Source organism: Ptiloglossa arizonensis, chromosome 10, assembly GCF_051014685.1.
Source record: "Ptiloglossa arizonensis isolate GNS036 chromosome 10, iyPtiAriz1_principal, whole genome shotgun sequence".
Taxonomy (NCBI): Eukaryota; Metazoa; Arthropoda; class Insecta; order Hymenoptera; family Colletidae; genus Ptiloglossa; species Ptiloglossa arizonensis.
This window is the reverse complement of record NC_135057.1, coordinates 1,415,475-1,437,712: the sequence shown is the minus strand read 5'-3', so window position 1 is coordinate 1,437,712 and position 22,238 is coordinate 1,415,475. Positions and strand designations below refer to the sequence as shown.

At 32.4% G+C, this 22,238-nt stretch overlaps 1 protein-coding gene and 1 long non-coding RNA gene across 6 annotated transcripts; one reads left to right on the top strand and one right to left on the bottom strand.

The window, feature by feature from the left end:
• The first annotated feature begins 706 nt into the window (after nucleotides 1–706).
• LOC143152228 (uncharacterized) lies at nucleotides 707–15,482 on the top strand. 5 transcript variants are annotated; one of them, XM_076322104.1, is made up of 8 exons: nucleotides 707–894; nucleotides 2,737–2,902; nucleotides 3,375–3,882; nucleotides 5,082–5,475; nucleotides 10,382–10,631; nucleotides 12,287–12,675; nucleotides 13,499–13,783; nucleotides 15,146–15,482. In XM_076322104.1, the coding sequence occupies exons 4-8, from the start codon at nucleotides 5,158–5,160 to the stop codon at nucleotides 15,335–15,337; spliced, it is 1,434 nt and encodes a 477-aa protein (XP_076178219.1). In that variant the 5' UTR covers nucleotides 707–894; nucleotides 2,737–2,902; nucleotides 3,375–3,882; nucleotides 5,082–5,157; the 3' UTR covers nucleotides 15,338–15,482. The 5 variants fall into 5 exon arrangements, with proteins under 5 accessions (XP_076178219.1, XP_076178222.1, XP_076178221.1 ...); XM_076322107.1 differs by lacking the exon at nucleotides 2,737–2,902; XM_076322105.1 differs by lacking the exon at nucleotides 707–894 and having other exon boundaries at nucleotides 2,607–2,902.
• A 2,253-nt stretch (nucleotides 15,483–17,735) lies between these two features.
• LOC143152225 (uncharacterized) lies at nucleotides 17,736–19,598 on the bottom strand. Its single transcript, XR_012993526.1, has 2 exons — nucleotides 19,277–19,598; nucleotides 17,736–19,111 (listed from the first exon to the last, which is right to left on the bottom strand). It is a non-coding gene; the product is annotated as an uncharacterized LOC143152225 (long non-coding RNA).
• Between the last annotated feature and the right edge of the window lie 2,640 nt (nucleotides 19,599–22,238).

The following is a 22,238-nucleotide window of genomic DNA, read 5'->3' as shown; positions in this document are numbered from 1 at the left end:
CGGCGAACACGATCGAGCTAGTATAACTTAAGCTATACCCGCAGCAGTAGCTGTCATAGATAATCCATCGGCTTAATTATATCGGTTACTATAAAATCTCCCGTCACAGTGACACACAAAAATTTCCAAACAAAAGAATATCGCAACATGTTATTTCTTTATATGATTCTACACTGCGTTATTCGAAACGTAGCTAACGTATAATTCATTTGTTTCTCTTTCGATGAGCATCGTTGTCTATCCAATTGTGTTTACTCGTCTCGTATCAGATTTTATGGAAAAAAATGTCATGTAAAATGAAAAAATTATTTATTCGACCGAAAAGATACAAAAGTAAAAGTTCAGTGGGATTTGTGAAAAAGTAAAAAAGTGAAAATGTGCGGTGCGAACATTTAAAATACACGCTTCACCGCGTAATTATCAAAACGGTATTATTGAACTATTCGGTATTAATGAAATATTTAAATTTCTAAATCAGCTTTATCGTGCAAAATTCGTACGACGCCACAGAAAATTGTCGTTCGTTTGCACAAGAATTAGAACCGAAAGGTTGATAAATAACTACATAAATTAAGTCACTTAAAATATTAATAAATTAGTGTATTTTACATTGGAAATTGATAATATAAAATTGTAAACTAAGTATTTTATATATTAACATTTTTTATATATTAATTAAATTAAATTAATGACATTAATAATGTTTGATTGAACAGATTTTTAAATTAAAATGTGCTAACAGTCGTGGTATAATTCAACGTACAATCATGTGAGATATCGTTCGAAGATAATCTCAGTTTAGTTGTGTGTATTTGCTTTCAAGGATAATCTTATATAGTATGTTGACAAACCCGAAGGAAATAATCAATCTACTTTGAAATACAGAACGAGAAAGTAAGTCGTTTATTGAGATTATAGCGTATATTTATTTAAACTACAGTGTCGTAAAAATATAATCACGTAAATGTAAAGTAAATTAAATTTTCAGTTTGTCATATTTTGTATTACACTTTACAAATTTTTTTTTTAATGACACTCACTTTTACTATATGGTGACCTTAACTTTTTTATTTTTAAAATAATTGCCAATATGGTAATATAAAGGATCACTTATGTATATCGCAAGTGTGTACGTGTGTGTGTGTGTATACACTTGCGAATAATAACTCAACTTTTATCGAAGTATAAATATTTACTAATTCGAAGTATGAAAACGATTTAAAGAATCGTAACGTCGTATTGTAACGTTGGTCTCCCATATAATTAAATTTAATGATTTCTTGAACATAATTTTGCAAACTGACGAAATTTTCGTAGGTAATTTTGCGCTTCGAAAAGATATTACTTTAAATGATTTCCTTATATCGTACATAAAGATCTTTGTAGCAAGCACTTTTCATTCCCAATTTGAAAAAGTGACAGAACTTTGAACAAAAACTTTTTCGAATTTTGCCGGTATAAGCCTAATGATAGTTGCACTTGTCTGTACACGTTTTAGAGAAAGTAAACAACTTTGTAAAAATATATAATTTCCTATGTTTCCAAAACAAGTTCGTAGAAAAAAATAACGATTCGTCATTGTATCGGCATCGCTGCAGTTGACTGCGATTGACTCATTGTTAACAGAATATATTGTGGAAGTCGGGTCATAGAGTTATCGCGGAGAAATGCACTCTCGTAAATACGTCATCCAGTCCATTTGTGAGAATCGATGACCGAGTATCGCAATATTTATTTAGACCGCGTCGAAAACAAATAGGTATTTGTCGCAGAGTGACGCTCGTATTAGAACCCAAGAATGTCACGTGGTTCAATATGCATTTGAATTATGCACAATTATGCCGGTTTAGTTCAAGGATTGTGACCGCAATTCAAATCAAATTCAATTGTTAAGGTACCATTCTCATTTGAAGAGTCGAATACATTGATTCGTTTTATGCGCGTCTTACATTTTTGAGCATTATAAACATATTTCGAAAAGGAATTTTTGACATTCAAATATTTACCGAAAAATTCATTGTTTCTAAATATTATGGAAGCGACGGAAGCCGTGATTAGATCGCAGGCCAAAATATTTGCAAATTTGAAAGACAGAAGCCGAAAATTCGAAAAAGCTACGAAAAACGAGTTCTACGAAAGAACAAAGGGTATTTCCTCTTTGCTAAAAATACTTAAAATTATCCTCGATGTGTACAGGAAAATACACGTTAAACTTTAAACGTCATTTTTTCGAAGCAAGAATTCTCGAGTTTTTAGAAATAATATCTCCAAAAGAAATTAAGATATTTACCAGAAATTTGAACAGCTTGTCGAACACGCATTCCTCCAAATCTGGAACTACTATAGACTCAACCGAGAATAGGTACCAAATGTTAACAGAAAATATAGTAGTATAGCAAATCGTCAATTACTTCCTAGCTACTACAGTATTTATTCATTGATAGCTAGATTTGACTTACACTGCGAGAGTTTGGCGCTTACCCCACCGTTTTTTATTCATTCTCTGCGAAAGCGAGAGCAAGATCTAACGAGAGTGAGTTAGGGAAGCTAAAAGTGAATAGAGCAGACGAAAATTTCGTACTTTGTCTCTTTGAACTTTGTCGCGCACTGCGAACATTCTATAAATTCATATTGACCTGTGGGAACTAATTCCTTTCGCAAATAGTAAACAATATACTCGTACGAAGAAGAGACACACTTTTGTTACTTATCTCTGAAGATAATATTTCGTGTTAGTTTAGGGGCCCCTTAACACGATAAGTGTTCGCGACGCGACGAGGTTCGGTTCAACAGAAATTAATTGCAGTTTGTTAGGAGCATCGTCGCTCCATTCCCAACACTGTGTGCAACGCTGTAACAATACGCTCGTGTAAACCCAGCATTACATTACAAAACTGACAAGGTAAATGTAAGCACATCAAAATAATATTTTTTGTTCACGGGAATATTGTTTTGAGTGTATCGGACAATAAAATGTGTTGAAAGTGAAAAGAAGTGTTCGTACCAAAACGTAAACGGAAAATAGTGATCGATTAATTTATAATATGGATTTATTTACAAATACATTCTTATATTTTGTTAAAAAAGAAATATATCAGCCAATAACTGAGATCAAAACACTACAACTCAATGATAAATGATTTTCTGCTGCATGATAATACAATCGGTCGATCGTTCGAAAAATTTGATAACTGAATATTCAATACTATTTATATCAAATATACGTACATACATACACACATACACACATTCATACATACACAAATACACGCGTACACACGTACACACGTACATACATACATACATATGTACGTATTTCACATTTTTTCCTCGATTTTTTCATACGGAATCACATTTCTACGTATTTATTATAGGTACACGACACAAAGTAAAAATGTACAGCACGTATTCCACTTTGTAAACGTAGCATCGCGACAAGTCTGATCACCTTCCGGCGTAAATGAAATCACGATATTCAGTGAGCCAGCGACGTTAATCGACGGAGTTGTTCCAAACGAAACTGAGCATGTAAAGACGACACGAACGAGAAACGCTGGATTATTAAGTTAGCGTTCCCATGACGACCAGTGGTCAAGGAAATGGGTGTTTCATGGACAGTCGAGGTACAGCAGTGACGGCGCTTCGAACGACTGTCAAACCAGCACGAAGAGTATGAGAAAATTGTAATCGAGATACGTGACAACGATGACTCTAACTCGTCGAGTTTTCGCGCGTGAAGAGTAACCTGACCCGTAGAAAAGACGTTCTATTAGCAAACTTCGTGTGAGCGGCGTCGAAGATCGTACGATTATCGCCAGTTTATTACTCTTAGATATTAAGCCTCCGTCACGTCTTCCCCGCCGACACAGAAGCCGAGCAAGTGTACGTATAATGGCTTACTTGCCGTTGGATTCTTCGTGTACGTTGATCGGAGATACGCGACTGTTGTTCCACCTAGTGGCTTCAGTATTTTTATCCCGAACGAAGTGCACGGTTTATCGGGGTTTGCTGGAACGATAGTTGAAATGGTAAACAGGAAAATGGTCGAGAGTAGTTTATTACGTCCAATTACATCGGTGCGTTCAAGTGGAAGAGTTCTTTTAAATAGGAAACGGAAGTAGGTGAAGAAATTTGTACCGTGGTTGTGTCAGAAAAGTTGGATAAAGTGTTATTCAAATGGCGAATATCCAATTACGTTGTGATGTAAATAAGGTTCGTGTAATTATGATGATATTATCGAAGTTAATTTAAAGCTGTGCCCTTCTGATAAATACATTACTTTGTACAGACCATTATCGCCACAATTTCAAACTTGAACAATTTTCAATTGCCTTCATATTATCGCAAACGGTCGTTATGTGAATTTGAAGAAGTTTTAGCAGTGTTACAAATGCATTATTAGAAGTGGATGGAATAGTAAATACTTTAAATTAATGTGAAATAATATTTTCAGTTCTAAACAGAAAATGTCTGTTACCCTTGAAATAACTATTTGGAAAATTGTGTTTGAAAACATAAATATACAATCGGAGCAAAGTTGTTTGCTAATATTATCAATTGTGACGTACTAGCTATATTGTAAGCAATAAAGTAATATCGTGTAAGAATTAAAAATAATTCCGTAAATATGGTTCTTTTTTTTATAAAATACACTACAAGTAAAAGGAAACTACTGAAATATTTTTCACTGATAACTATCGATTAATTCGTGTAAAAAATTTGCAATGCGTCCCAAAATCGGAAAGTTTTTAAATTCACTGCTTCCGAAAATATTCGCACAATTGTATCACAAATTAAGAAAGAATCCACCGAAACTAGATGCAAAATAAATACTCGTTTGAAACAATGTTGGCAAACCGTTCGTATAAATCTAGTGTACAAAAAGAATAATAGAATTTAAACAATTAATAATAGTACGATTTGAAGCAGTTATCGGTCACAAAAGTATATTGTGATGTAGTATTTTTAAAAATACATTGGAAACATAAACAACCGTTAAGCTGATGTTTATATTACATAAATTTGCATAACTTTAAATTTTATTTAACATTCACATCGCGCAATGTTTTTTTCCGTTTCAGATTGAATTTTATGTATCTTCGTCGACAAGAAAGGGTGAAAATTGTTGTAAAGGAATTGTATCGGTAGAGCTTAACAATGTTCTGCTTGAAACGAAGAAACGATGGTGTTACGAAGATTAAAGAAACGTTGACCAAGGACGATTTCGGATGGTGGCTGAGCAACGAAGACGATTTAAAATCACCAATATCCAGCAGGAGCAAGGACTCTTTGTCCGTAGGATCATCCGAATCGATGCTTTCCTGCATAGACTCCGACAACGATGAAAGTTATTCTCTCGCACAGGAATTTAGACAGGAACAAAATGATAACTGTGAAAGAATAGAACTCACGTCTTTGATTCACGAGGATCTGGACGTAGACCTTATCGAAGAAGATGCGGTTGGACAGGAATCGGTAAGTTGAATCTATTTACTCTTTTAAGAAATTGGTACTTTCTCTGTTGGAAAATTACTATTATAAGAGACCTGAGAATGATCTTCAAATGAAAGAAATGTCTATGAACGATGGTGCATCACCGTTTAAAAAGTTCGTGAAAGTTAAACTACCGACGATTGGTTTAAGTATAAGATATTGTATTGAAACTATAAATTTTATATTACACTATAGGTATACAGGATATAAATAAACTTTATGGTTTGACAACTAGCTCAAAGGAACAAACAATCGGGCCTTCGATTAGTAAATTAATTCGTAGGATTACATACGTATACTCGTATGTCTCATTTGCAGTTTGATGCGATTATTGATCATTTGAATGCAGGCTTTACAAGATTCCTCAACGAACTTTCTAAGCATTCAATAATATGTAGGGTTTCTTTCTCTTTCTGACATGCATTTTTAACATGTTGCTTCAGTTAATTAACATTTGTACGACTTGAATGTACCAAATACATTAGACGATACCTCAAAAATAAATCCGAAGGAATTAACACTATCAATCACTCTACATTTGTATTTAAGTTCTTAACACGCTAAAATTTCAAGATAATAATCTTCAACGTGTGTATATGCTATAAAAAACTTGTATAAAAAATACCCCTAAGTAATATTCGCAATGTAAAAGAAATCTATTTTTTCATCTATAAAATGCATTTTCTTAGTAGTGATATTACTAGTCATTAGTTTATACGATACAAAATACTGACCAATAGTGACATAATCTTTTTCAAAAATTCTTATTACTAATTCTAAATTCTATTCGTAAGTATTATCTTCAACTCTCCAGTATAGTTGTACAACAACTTATCAATTTACAGATTAAATAACGAATAACTCTGAACATTACAGGAAGAAACAGTTTCATTTTGTCCAATGGCATTTGAATGGAAACCCAAAAAATTTGTACCTATAATCTATATCTTGTATTTCTACAAAATTCAAGATGAATAACATAACAATCTTTATGACAACGTTTTATCAAAATGCATATTATAAATTGAAATCAAAGATTTACGTTAAATAATTTCTAATTGGGTTTTCTATTACCGAATAATGCTTAGTAAACAATAGTAAATGTAAAATAAACCTGTTTTATAAAGTTTGTCAAAAATGGTGATCATAGATAAGTCTAAACAAAATTACTTATTTTATATGATGAGGGAAATCTACGATTACAAATTTTCAACGTTCTTGTCACCGACTTATTTATTCACCACGTTTCTCTATTACCAAACTATTCATTTTAAAATCCTCACGATTAATGTTTTTCATAGTTTCTGTAGTAGTATTGCTCCATTCTTGCCAACAAGATGAACCATAAAGATTTCAAATACACTTTAACAAATTAAAGTAAGTAAATTATCGAAGTGATCATTCTTATTTTAAATAGCTAACATTAAACATCGTGCTTACAATTATTAGATAAAAGAAGTAGTTGAAAATTTATAATCTACGGCAAAATCTAGAGCTTCGTTAAAGACAGTAGACAGGTGTCCTAAGTTTTTAAGTAGCGATGTAAATACTTGAGTTTGGGAAGTATTAACACATTGATAAAACGTTACGGGATACTTACATACTTCGTATTTACTATTTTTCTCATTATTTTTAATTACCGATTGCAATATTCTAAAACATTCAAAACGATTAGTAAATTATCTTGTAATCTACCCGCCATAATCTACGCGTGATTTCTCATTCCAGTTAATATTTTTTATAACTCCAACTTTCTCTTCGACCGCAAACACTGCGTCTACCTTACCCGCAAACACTGTGTCATCCTAGCCTTCGTGTTTTCCATCGAAACTTCCTAAACCTTGCCGTATCCTATCACCCCTTTCTCCTACTTCGAACATTCTCAAACATTCACTCTCAAAGCGAGTAACAATTAACATTTTTTAATCGAAGCTCAACCACAATATCGTTACGAGTTCCAATTCCACATTCCTATTAGTCAACCACTGCTATTCTCGCACGTACCTTTTTTCATGATCAATTCCTCTCGTAAAAAGAAATCGAGAAGAACTTTTTAATTTTATAATTTAAAGTTTCTTTACCGAGATATAAGCAGTTAAAACTTACCGACGTAACTCCCCCTAACGACACACACTATTTATATCCCAATCAGCTGATCAAGTGATCAACATGTATGCATTCACACACAAGCCTTACACGTCTATGCAGTTGGTTCGAATTTTTTGGTCCAAGTGAGTGTTTTTACTTCGATTTCAATGTAGTTGGACAAATTTGACACCAAAAGTGATATTTTCATGTAATATAAAATTTATTTGTGTTGTCCGTAAATTGCCCGATTTTCTTGCAAAGAGAGTGTATTATTTCTTCTAATTTAAATGTATACATATAAGTATTTGTATACACATAGAAATTGTAACTAACTGCCTATATCTCTTACTAACGAAGCCTCAGATTGTAAAATGGAAAAGACTTTTTGATTTATATTAACACGAGGAATTAATCCTGAAAATAAGTCACATTTTCGTTAACAATAGTACAGAATATGAGATTTCTTAACCTTAATGCATTCTTTCGTCCAACTACACACTCAAGGTCATAAAATGTAATATTGAAATGAATATCTTTGATTCAACAATATTTAACAAGATATATCCTGATTAGTAAATAAATTTAAATTACATGAAAATTCATTTGCTCGAATTCTTTCAACATTCTTCGGATATGCTTATAATTTTTCCAATCTGTAGAGCTTTTAACATGTGCGTTACGTTAAAGTCACGTCAATAAACTCGTAAATAAATAATCTCTAAACCGAAAATAAGATAATTCGTGACCATGACAAATTTTTTTAACACATTGCGGTTTGTTGACACGGAGAGGCTTGCTTAGACATACGATGCTGTCTGTTGCTTGCCAGAACATGTAAATAAGTCTAACAAAATAACAAAACCTTCCAACTTCTAAAAATTGTTTTGACACGAATGTTTCTATCCATAGAAAAAATGTATGTAGTTCTATAACTACTCATAATCAAACCATGCTTCGACTATGATTATTGTGCAAAATGTGGTAATTGTTATGTTTGTAACAAAAAGAAATGTAAATATATTTTACGCGTGCACGACAGGTTAAATAAATTTTTTATTTTGATTTTACATTGCCTTTCTGTGCGAAGGCAATCGATCGATCGAATGCTAATTGATTGCAGCAATTCAAATCAAAGAAGGACATTTTATCTATTTGTATTTAAAAACTTATTACGTACTGAATAATTGATGCATCGAGAAACATTTATTTTTGTCCAACAAAGCACTCGGTGCCTTGTCAGCTTTTAATGTATTTAATGTATACGCTAAATATTTATCCTTCTATTTTCTTTCATTTACAATTTTTGGTAATTATTATGTTAAATAAATTTTTTATATTTATTTATACTCCGTACGTGCATTCGATAAGTTTATGGTAATCACATCCCGGCAACTTTTACATGGTGTTTGAAATACTTTTTCGGGAGGAACATTCTCCATCACGTGGACAGTACCAAACTTATTTAACTATCTTTCAACGTCGTGTTTAGTAATATTCAACACACTCGAATACCATTGTATATGTACATAGACACATTTGCAAGAATATGCACGGAATATTTCTCTATACAAACTACGAAGAGATTAACTGTATTTCCAGTAAAAAAATTATTTCAAATTTAAAAGAAACCTGAAGTTACCTCGCAAACATAAAACGGCGTTTTTCGAACTCTTTAAAAGAATAACACAAAGTATTCGTATATTATTCGTATTAGGTACAGTGACAAAAGTTCTTAACTAAAATTCCCTCCAAAGTGAATCTATCCTAACAATTCTACGTTTAACATATTCGCTACCATCACCCGATTCGTAGCAAACTATCGTGGAAAAAAGTAAAATGACACTACTTAAATAATACTTCCATACTTTTGATTCTAAAATTTTCTTATTATATCCTTTACTAAATTATTTTATTTACTTAAACGTTTAAAGTTGTAAAATTACGGATAATCGAATTGAAAATGTTTTTCACCCCGTGTGATCAAAGTTCTATTGGAATTTTATTCAATATAGCGGATATTTTGAATAATGTACAAATAAAATATATTAAATAGGTCATCCGAATATTCTAAACAACAAGTTACATATTAAGCTGCATATTCTTAATTGTAGCATAATTTTTTAACATAAACTATTTATTAGTTTTCAGCGAATTATTTACATTATTGTACACATTAAACGATGAAAACTACAAATATAATAGTATATTAAAATTAGGAAACGTAATTAACTCAAAATCGTCAAGAACTAAGAAACCGTGTAACATGTTTGCGACACAACTATAGCGTTTAAAAGTGTAGAAGCTCCAGGTTATCGGTACTAGGTCAGCATGGTATCTACCAAAAAAGTGGAATACATATTTTCATGCCTTTATCGTACGCATCGATTAAAACAGTATTGCAATAATTACGATTTATTTTCGACAAGAATGTAACGTGCGCTTTTCATTCGGTGGGACGTGCATTTTTCTTAATATTTTCGTTTGGACAATACTGTTCACCGTAACGCATACAAGTGTACGTCGCGTAAGAATCTTTCCGTTTCGAGCTGTTTCCCTGAACAGACTTAATTTCCACTCTGTCCTTTTCGGTCTCGAATTCGTACACGTGACGCGTGGTACCGAACGTCTTCGATAATGCATGTTTCTCGCGACGTACGATTTTAAAATTACACAAATCGTACAATTAGAACCGCGTCTCGGAATTACGGTACGAACAGCCGTGATAAAATTCTTGTGCGCCAACGTGTTCAGTTCTCCAGGTAACCTTACAGAGAAATTTAGTATGTTTCTTGTATTGTAGAACGTCGCACCATTTCCAGCGAAAGAGGCCGAAAGCTACTTCGACGAGACGGGGTCGAGATCACACAGGTCCCAGGGTATGTGCTATACCCCGGAAAGGCTGGTTAGATCTCAGGAGTATAGAATACTCACACCGTCGCCCCGTTACTTATCCATCTCTCAGGCGAGAATCATGCCAGAAAATGAAAATCAACGGAAGGCGCTTCGTTGCCGGCGGCGATTGAATTATCTTATCGACTCTAAGCAAGTTGGTGGGTATTTTCCTGTTTATAGGAGAACCTTGTATCCGTTCGACATTCGCGGAGCGTGCAACGGTGCACGCCAGATCGCAAACTTGTTTCAGCGAAGCTGCCGTCAGCTAACTTGAATACATATAACCCTACCATTTTGTCTGACCTAGTAAAGTTTCGCTTTCTACCAATATGTGAAATCGGCTCGTTTCACGTTCGTTAGACGTATTTTTCGTTTCAACTTCTCTACCCTGAAAGTTTTTTCAGTTCTGCTTTCAGTCGTGAAATGGAATTATCGGATCGGTGCGCGGATTTTTGTCCTTTTCAAACTATATAACATCATACTTGACGCTAAACTCCGCTAAAGATCACGGTCCTAAAAATTATTCGAGGATCAGTTTTACCTTGCCGATCGGAAAAAGAACCTATATTCTGAATATTTTTCTCGAAAAGTAAATTTTGGGGAATTTTCGGCTATTTTTTGCTATAAAAAATTGTTTTTCGTGTCTTAAAATATTATTCTAAACGTACTATTGTTTCTCGCAAAGTTTGGGCCTTGTTCTAATTGAAGATCAAGTTCAGTACTAGGTAAATGGGAAACACGATTCGAATAAAATAATTAGATAAATATCACCGTCCGGTTCTTACATCCTAATTTATAAACAGCATCTTGTCAATGCTTTATACAACACTCTTTTCTAATTTCTATTTATATAATTGGCGCTGTTAATGACTTTATCTGGAAACATATTATAGATAATTAATGTTTTTTATATACGCGTATATATTTACTTTGAATAAAATTTACCGAAACAAAATTGCGTAAAAACTTATAGCACGACTCGATGCAACAATTCGTAAACATTATTTTTTACTATGCTATTTTTACATCGTAAAATTCTTAAATTTCCAATATGAATTTATTCAACGTAACAATATTTTGACGTTACACGGCGTCTACAATGAGCATTAGCTCGACGGAAGTATTGAAATTATCCTTATCGCTGTTTACGTTTCTTGAGCACGAATGACTCGTCGATTCGTGTAATCCAATTTTGTTCCTTAATCAATATTAAAACTGTTATATATGTCGTTGTGTATCTTCGTGAGGTTTCTCCGATGAAAATAATTCCAAAACGTGATCCTTTTTTCGGAATATTATTAATTATACGTATTATAATTGAAAGTTTTTCAAAAACGATTCGTATAACGCATAATTAAAAACAGTCGAAATAGAGTTGCGTTTGGGCTCATTTTCGAGGAAAAAGCCTCGAAATTAAGCCTATGAATTTTATTCATAGATTGGACAAGTTACAAACAAAGCTGCGACAGTAACGACAATTCAAATTATTATTTTGCGTTAGTCGTTGATACGTCGATACACGCGTGACATCACTTTAACATTTCGGTCATTTAAGCACTTGTATTGCGAGACTCGCTTGCTGTTTCTCTATTAGTTCGTTCTCGGTGTCACTTTCGATTCACTTTCCTCGTCTGACGACAGGTGGCGACATTAAAAAATGATCGATGCCTGAAACAAGTTCGCCTATCGTACTCGTTAAAAATCTTCGAACGGGAGCACAGTTTGTGACTTTTATCGAGGCGTAATCCTACTCTTTTGCGACGAGCTTCTCTTCAACATTGGAACTGACTGAAAAATGTTAACCTTTGATTAGATACGACGCAACTGAAAACGCTTCTTCGTGCCAATTCTGCGAAAGTAGCGGTGCCGACGATCGTTTTGCATAATTGGACAAGTTACAAACAAAGCTGCGACAGTAACGACAACAACACGAAAACGGAAGATACCCCGAACGTTCCCGATTACAAAAAGTCGTCCGGCTTGCACATACAGCACCCGATCGACAAAGAATCTATCTACGAGAGACTCTCTGTTACCTGGGAGAACTGTAAGAAGACAGAAACGTGTAGCTCCTCTCTGGAGGACACTTCCGGTATTCAGAGCAACGACTGGAGCTCGGACACGCACAGTGACATACAAAACACACCTCTGTGCCTTTTCGACGAACTAGCGTCGTCGAATTACAAGCTCGAGACTTCACAGGTAATGGCCCCTTAAGGACCCCTTTTTTCCATATTTTCCTAATTTAGATGAAAATTCATTTTTACATTTTTTTTCTTCTTTTTTCTTTTTATTTACTAATCCCTAATACACCTAATCCCTCCATATTCCAAAACATACTGGATCACTTTTCACTAAATTCTCTATGGTGATTTTACTTCCAGCGCGATTAGAAAGATAAAAGATATATTATTGGGGACGCCAAAGGTACAACGTTCAATACTCCCCCCCTCCCCCTATATTAACGTTTAATTATGAACAAAAACCACTTTTTGAATGCAAAATAATATTTCGCTTATCTTTGCCATTGTAAGTTGTGTATTTAATATCGTTTAACCTGATTAAACAATTTATTAATGCGATGAATAAAAGTAACGCAGGATTTTCTGACAGTTCACCTGTTCCTTTAAAATGTATCTTTTACCGTGCATCTCTTTATATACTTGAGATAAAAAATAGTATGTAGACAATACGTTATAACCACGTTTTATATTACATAAAACTAAAAGGCAACAAGGATATTAATTAACGAATTATAGTTAAATAAACGTGAAACCAATTTTTTTTTAAATTAATACATCGTTCAATTTGTTCAACTTTTTGTGCGTTTCCTTCTAAATATATTCTTAAAAGTATAAAAATACAATGGCAACGATTTTATGATAAATCGAATTTAATGTATAGAAATGGAACGAAATCTTTAAGAACTGGTTCGCGTTTACCGAGTGAATCTAGTTATGAAACTAATGAAAATGAAACATTGAAGACTTCGGGAATTAATTCAAAGATTCGTTTCACTTTACAGGAACGATGCACTGCCATCAACGAGGTTGTGTCAATTCTTGAAGTCCTTGACACGGATCCCGAGAAAGCGGCGGTTCTTCTGGATGAAGATCGTTTTTGCAACAGTACTTCCTCCCACGATCAATTGACTAGGCTGGCCTTGGCGATCGAAACGGATGCAAAAGTCCCGGGGGTTTTCGAGAAATCCGAAAACTTGATCAACTGTCTTCAAAAGAAAGTGGAAAAACTTCAGACTTGTAACAAGGATATTTACAGGGACATATGTGACCTACGAACGAATTTTCAGGTAAGAATCCTCGAATTTATGCTCGTTGATCTAAAAGTCCCGACGAGGATCCTCTTTATAAAGCGATTGTTGAAACTCTGCTTTAAAGATGCTTCGATCGTACGACGTAACAGGTTAATTTCCTAAATTAACGTTTTCAAGAAATTTTCTGATACCACTTGCTCGCTTTGTAAAAGTCTACGTCTACAAAAGTTTGAATTATAGAGATTGATAGAAACGCTGAAGTTAGGCATATAATGTTCGTATCTTTTTCTTCTTTGCATTCATCAATACTGAACCCATACGGTGTTAATATTCTATTAACATGCGAATAAACATGCATAAAAACATTGTTCGTTCAAATTTAGTTGAATATCACGTAATTGTTGTAAGACACGAAATTGAAACCCAAATAAAATGCTTTGTAATTTTTATATAACATCAATAATTTACTTGATTCTTCGAATCTGAAATAATTCAAGATTTTGGTTAATAAAACTGCAATAGTTCTATTCTTACGTTACTATGATTTTTCACTATAAAAAAGATATTCGTAGAAGTATACATTCCTTGTTGTTTTACATTGTATGAACAACACTGTAGAAGTATCTCGATATTATTAGATACTTTTAGGTGTCCGTGTCTTATTTAACGAATACATTGTAATGTTAAAAAACAAACATTTATTTTATTTAATAAAGTATTTTTGAATACGAAATACAACAGTAATTTTAAAAAATAAAACAATAATTTAGTACTTTGTAGATCAAATAACGATAACATTTAAATTAACCCACTGAAGAACGAGAACTTTTATGTAGAATTATTGGTCTGGACAAGATGAGTTTCTGAACGGTGATGTGTAAAAAAATATTATATTTTACGTTTTTAATTTATATTTTCACGTAGAATTACCTACCTACCTTAGCTGTGGCATTTGATTCGAAACAATTTTCTCCACCGTCTGTAAAAGTTACGAACAAGACTATACGTAGAAATACAGTAAACTGCTTTATTTATTCCATACAAATATTTATTATAATTTACAGTAACTGTTACATCGATTATTACTACATAAACGTCCCTGTGTATTATACTCAGCATTAGAATAGATTCTTTTATTGTTACTAATTAGAAGTAAAATATCTCCAAATCAATGCAGAGATGTTGTCGAAAATATTTCCACGTTTGTTTCTAAAGTGTTTAAGGCTATCCAGTTACCTAATTCTATGCAGAGAAGAATTTTACAAAAACCTTATTAATTTAAGATTTTGTTATCCGAGATTAATCGCCCTGCTTCGTCTCGGATGTATCTATCGGGCAAAATATACTGTACGATAAATAAATTGTCGACATAAGTTTTTATATTATTAAATTTTTCAGCGTGACGAACGAAAAGTGGCAGACATCTCGTCTAGCACGAATAAACTGCGCCAGGACATTCGCGAGATGCGATATCTCGATGATCTCTTGAATCTCTTACGGGGAGAAATCGAAAGAATCTCAAAGAGGAATTGGCCATTCGTCATAGGACGTCCAGATCATCGTTCGGAGGAAATGAATCTCATCGTGTAAATAAATCCCCACGATTGCATCGATGATACTTAACGAATGAAAGCGTGGATGTGGGACGTGCTACAAAATATTTTTTAGGATTATCCTTATAAAAAATGTATAAATAAAATACAACCAATTTCTGTGTATTTACGATAGCCAGACACGTTGAAAGCGTTTTACTGCCATTGCCAATTCACAAGGAACGTGAATTACCATTGCGTGATTGCATAAAATTTTCATCGAAACGAATTTCATAAGAAAAATTGTTCTCCACGGTTGTCGAAGTCGAAGAACCGCAACGAACGTATAAAAATGAATTTTCATGCAGCAATGTGAATGCAAATCTTTAAAATCCTCCTATCCAGCACGTGTATTTTGATTCATTATATTATCGATTTTTCTATTTGACAAAATTGTTCGCATTATTTCATAATAATATACAATATATCTTTTCATATACGATAGATGTTTTCTTGTAGTTTTGCGATTCAGTGGTGAACTTCTGCTATACGAAATTTATAAATTTATTACTGTTGAAAGAACTGTTGCCAGTATTAATGTTACTACTTACTTAGACAATATGTCGCAAGCAGATGTCGTTTAATTAAAATTAATACCTACGAAAAACTCAGTACCTATTTTTTTACAAGTTTCACCGTCTTAGGTGGACCTCCTCTTTTTTTAACATTATCAAAATTATTTATACTCTCGTCTCTTTACTTGTCTAGATAATATAATTATTCATAATTAGAAACTTTCATTAAAAATGAATCCAATCGAGCAGGTGATATTATAATTTGCAATTCGAATAATAAAGCAAACAAAAATATCTCTAAATATTAACAAATTTAAGTGCACGACAAATTTTGTAATCTATTTTTCATTGTATTAAGGATTTGAAATTTAGATTGGCTTCCTTGAAACTGAATAGTTGAAATTACATCTGCCTATTGTTATTTCATACGATCGTTAAACGCGTTTACGTCTATTTATATTTTTCTAATCTATAAATATCTTCGTATATTTCGTGAAATTTCACTAACTTATTAAATATTAAATCAAACAATTCATGTTTCAAGTTACATCGTTCATAAGTAAGTGTTAATAGAAAATGTTATAAAGTTAAAAAAAATCATATTTATGTAAGCGCGTGAAATCCACTTTATAAATATATTTTAAATATTACAAACTAAATATTCTGAAAAATGTATTTAAGAATCATACTTTGTACTGTTTTTAAAACTTTATCACTATTATTGCCAAAGTAAAACGAATCGGATTCCTCAAAAAAAAAAATAGATATTGAATCAAATACTTTAATATATTTATGACATTTATTTTCGTATTCAATATGTTGTATTTCTATATAATTTTTCAATTGTAAAAATGCTTTACTCATAATCATTATTATAACATTCAATACTATTTATTAAATTTTCATTTTCAGAATTGTTCGCACATACTGTTCTTATATTAGTCGAAAACAAAGTTAGTTGAAATTTAATCTTGATCTATCATTTATCTCCTTATATACTAATCGTGCTAGTCGTGGTCGTGAAACTCCTAAGTCGTTTTCAAAAAGTACAATACTATTATTATTGACGGTTTCTACCAATAAATAAATGGGAAGGAGGTAAAGGTGGCGCGATTAAATCTGAGTGAATAATTAATTCTACACCTATCGACCGATTATAACTCGTTTGAAATGAGCGGTCTAAAATTTTTCATGCCATTTTAAATAAAAGTTCAATACCTCGATAGTCTTGCTAGACATCTAATTCTTTTGCAATTATGCTAATATAAATATTTGTCGAAGTTTATAAAGAAGAAAGTCCACAATTCAATCGTAATAAAATCTTAATGAAACGTCTACTTTAACTACTTAACAATACCACACAGTGCTTAAGAATACTTCGCAAAACGAAGATTTCACCCGGAAGTTCAACTTATTTTACTTGGTTAGATATTTCCTGCATATCCTTAAATTATGTAAAAATCATTCTCGTAACCTCGTTAAAATTTATTCGCCACAAATGTCTAATAAAATTGGTTGCCTGATATATCAAATTTCTGTAAATAGTCCACATACCTTGCACATCTCGTTCTCGCTAACTTACCGTGAAATACAGTTTCAACATGGCGAATAATAACATCTAATTACATTGAAAGGATATCTCTCACAGGATGTGCAACAGCGAAGAATGAAATTTTCTATTTACTTTCAATTTTTGCTTTTGAAGCAGAGTTGGGCAAAATAAAATTAAAGTAACGATTACCAAGTGATCGACAATCTTGATTAATGAATAAGAGAAATAATCGAAGCGAATGCAATTAACGAACACGATTAACTTGTTAATCGTTCGTTAAGAATCGATCACACGTTTGATTGTGACTAATGCGATAAGTTAATGAAATGTTAAGAAAGATACGTAACGTGTGCAGGGAATATTTATTAATTATAAATTAAATAAACGACAAGTTATTAATTATGAAAAGAATTATAAACTCTGCGAGTAAAATATATTTAGATACAACGAATGCGTTTAACATATTCGAATACAACGGTTGTAAAATTATTGCAAGAGGTAATAATTGTAAATAGATATACGAAGGCGTACGAAGCATGCGTTGGATCATTTTTCTTTAACTTGACCGCTCAGTCGACTCTTTTAATATTTAATTATTGTAAGAGCAACAAGTTTATTGCCTAAGCACCTTCCATCTGTCACTTTGTTCCCCACTGTTATTATTCTCCACGTAAGTACAAGCATTACTGGTTCTGGTAAAGACTGGAGTAATTTTTATATTTCATTTTCTAATTACAAATTGTAAAATAAATGTAGCTTACGATTACTGATTAATCTTAATGATTATTTATGGATTAACGAATATTTTTATCACAATTGCTTCATTGATTGGTTGCAAAGTTAATAATGAAAAAATGATCAGGCTTAAAATGTATGCTTGCAGAATATGAAATTAATTGATTTATAATGGTCATAGCAATCCGAAAGAAGAAAATTTATTCGCATACAACCAAATTCTCTCTCTCTCTCTCTCTTTCACTTTTAACGACCTTGATCTTTAAACCGTTTTGTCGTTGATGATATACTGCTATATTATCGGGTTTCTATGCAAATTAAATTTGATATTTGTTTAAATTACTTAAATTGTCCTTTTACCTTTTATTGCCTTCCGTGAACAAAATTCTTTCTAATTTTATAAATGATTAATTACGCTACTGTCTATCGGACAATATTCAATATTTTTCATTTCGAAGCAGTTACAATAAAACTGCTTGCCCGTCTGTAATGGATCGTGTAAAATAATCAATTATTGCCCAACTATGTCTTGTAGAATGAGAATGTACGTATCTCTTCGTACACCCGTACCCGAATCTTGATCGAATTCAAAACATTCGTTTTCATAACGAGACGAACGTCAATTCGATTCGTTAGTGACATGAAAATCGAGATATAAAAGTACCACGCTTCGGAGAAAGTTAGGTAACGTCGGTACGTTGCATTTGCTTGGCATGCTGTCTCGACGAGTCGTGGTACGCAATGCCAGCTCGCAACATTTCACCGTGTCGAAATACGTCGTGCGTAGAGGAGAGAGAAGACAAAGATGGTAACGATGGTAGCAAACAACTTAACATACTGGCATTACCATCCGATGAGTATATCCCGTTGGTGGGGGCCATGGTGCACGAGCTTGACACGGCTACCAGAGCAGAATTCGCACTTTGATCTCCGGTCCCTAGTACGTTCGAACCTGGTCCCATCAAGCTTCCTAAGTACAAATACATAAAAACAATGATTATGCTTTATAACAAAAACTTTGTACGCGTTGTCAGAGAAATAAAGGGTCAAAACTTTAGGAGCTGGCTCTACCAATGAAACATGTCGATTTCTATGCTCCGATGATTATTAACCGTGAGAATAAATAACTAATAACATTTTCGTTCACCAGGAGCGATGTTGCCGAGACACGTCCAAATGAATATTACTTCATTGTTTTATCTTCCGAATAATGATAATCGGAGCAAAGAATTGATTTAAATTACAGAAATTTCCACTTTTGGGTGATAAAACGGGGAGAGCAAGTTCGTTTGAAAACAGAATACACGGAGCGTCTTTTATCTCGTGTCGGCGCTCAGCGTCGCGTGTAACCACTGTGAGTAGGATGTACTGCGAGAACGAGAGAAATAAAGCAACAACGAGCGAGTCTCGCATTACATGCGCTCGGCGGCCGAATCTTCAAACAATACCGTGCGAATAACGGTGTATCGACCACTAATGCAATACAAAATATTTGTATGAATTGTAAAATATAATATTTTTCATTATATCAAGCTAAAAGTATACATAATTAAAAATAATCCGCATGGTGTCACATTTAGCCTCATTTATGTTAGGAATACCTCCAATTCGTTAGTAATATTGTTGTGAAAATGTAGCGAATTTATTTCTTGTCGATGCACTTTCTGTTACAAAACGAAACCAACAAACGATATTAAAGTCATCTGTTTTTAGTAGACCACTTTGTACAAACTTTTTTCGTAGGTTTTTATTTCATTGGTCGATGATGTTTCTACATAAAATTTTGTTTCCTAAACTCTGTTTATTTTATCGATTCCATAGAAATATTTTGTTCTATGTATTTACCTGTTTTATTTACGATTCTCTCGTAACATTAAATTTGAAAACTGACATAAATTTAAACAATGTTTAGGTATAGATACATTATCATAAAGTACGGAAGTTTATTTTTCGTATTATTTTTCACGATTGCAAATACGATACCATGAATATTCGTTTACATTTTAATGATAAAATTATACATTACATAAATCAAATTAATTATAAAAACTAAATATTTTAACAAAAGTAAACAGTTACCTTAATAATCTTCAGATTTGTAACGACTTTCATTATAAAAAACAAAATAGTATATGATTTTAATTATCAACTTTCCTTTAGTGTAAAACTTATACTACGCAACCACTATCTTTAATACCATTTATCAATAACTGATATTATTACTTACATTCTTCACTATAAAATTCAAAATAGAAAACATCGTGTTTAAATTTGACAATATATCGAGTAACAATTAAGGTAAGAAAATCACACATGGAATGTATTCGATGTTTTCTAAACTATCAATTGCTCAATAATTTGTTAATTACTCGTAAAATCTTGGATGGACCACGTTAAATGATAGAAACTGTTCTCCGAGTAATTATTATAAATACAATTTATTGAAAAGAACAAAATTGTAATAACAACAAAAACCGATATGTGGTTAGAAAAATATACATCCCATTTTATATATTTAATAATACGATTTTTCACTCGTAATATATTCTTCTTCGTATCTTTCAGACCGTGTTAAAGTCCCCCGCGTTAAAAGCAATTATGGAAAATATTATAAAATGTTACAAGTAACTGCCATTTACTTTTTAATGAAAAATAAAAAATGTACAAATTCGTATAAATGTATAAGTTCCACTGAAAAATGCATAGAAAATATTACCCCGTTCCAAATTCTACGTATAGTTACACAATAACCGTTTAATATTTTTAAACGATTAATACATTTAATGCATGATTCTTTTTACCCAAATAGTTTCTTAGAATTTTAAATAAGGTCCGCAAAATTATGATGACCCAAATAAATAATAACATAAGATAATAAACAGCATTAAAGAAAGTAATTGTGTATTAATATGTAGTCTAATTTCTCAATGTTCAATGCTTTACAAATTGTTGCAAATAAACTTAATATACTAAACGAAAGTAAACAAAATGATTAACAACATTTTTAACATAAATACTTGTATTTTTGCCCGTTCTGGTTCAATTACACTTACAATGTAATAAGTAAAACATAACTTACAGTCTCGTAACACATAATAATAAATCAAATGTACAAAACTTACATTTCAATCTTTATTTATGCTCTATCATACGCATAACTGATACAGTAAATTAATTGTAAGTAAACATTCTAGTGATATAAGAATAAAGTGCATTTACAAAAAATGTAATACAACAGGAAGATTGATACAATATTGCTCAATACACATTATCGAGAACTCTGCGGTTCCCCCGTTTTCTTCAAATTCTTATTACCGTTATGCTATTTCCATTTGTTTACGTGCATTTGAAACTTTTTAATTCGTATCGTTTCTGGTAAAATTTTGATCAACTATTAACGTAATTCCAATTCGTGCAATTTTCGCTATTTATAATATTACAAAATTCGACATATTGCACAATTTTGTTACAACTAAATGAATACTGTTTAGCAAAAAAAATAATATAACGATATGAAATTATAAAATATTACGAGAATATAATGCTTAAAGTAAATAAATAAAAATGTACACGACTGTTAAAACCGAATGCATGTGCACACATCGCTTCAACGGAGTTCCAGTAATTTCAAGAAGTGTGTAATGTGAACAATCAAAGGACGAAGCTTGCAAGGAGAATGAAAATTAAAATAGAGGATTGCAAAAAAAAAAAAAAAAAAAATAAGAAGAAGAACGCCCTATTTAATACTAATAATAACGATAAACTTTAATAGATATATGTACATTTTCGAAAACAATTGTATCAATCATCCTCTTCTCTATTTCAAGTTGTTAATCATTCACCTGCAAGACTGATACTTGATGCGCTGGAACTGACTGTCGAAGCAATGGAAAGGGATGTCGAAAAATCTGAATTCTCAGGTCTTGAATAATCCGTCCTCGTCATGTGCGGCGAACAAATAGACGCTAACGTAGATCGAACGAGATCATTACTTCTATCAGTCCTTCGGTGCCTCATATGTACACCGGATTTATTATTGCTACCGAGTCCAAAGTGTAGGAGCTCTAAGTGTCTCCTTAAATTTCGTGATTGGCGCA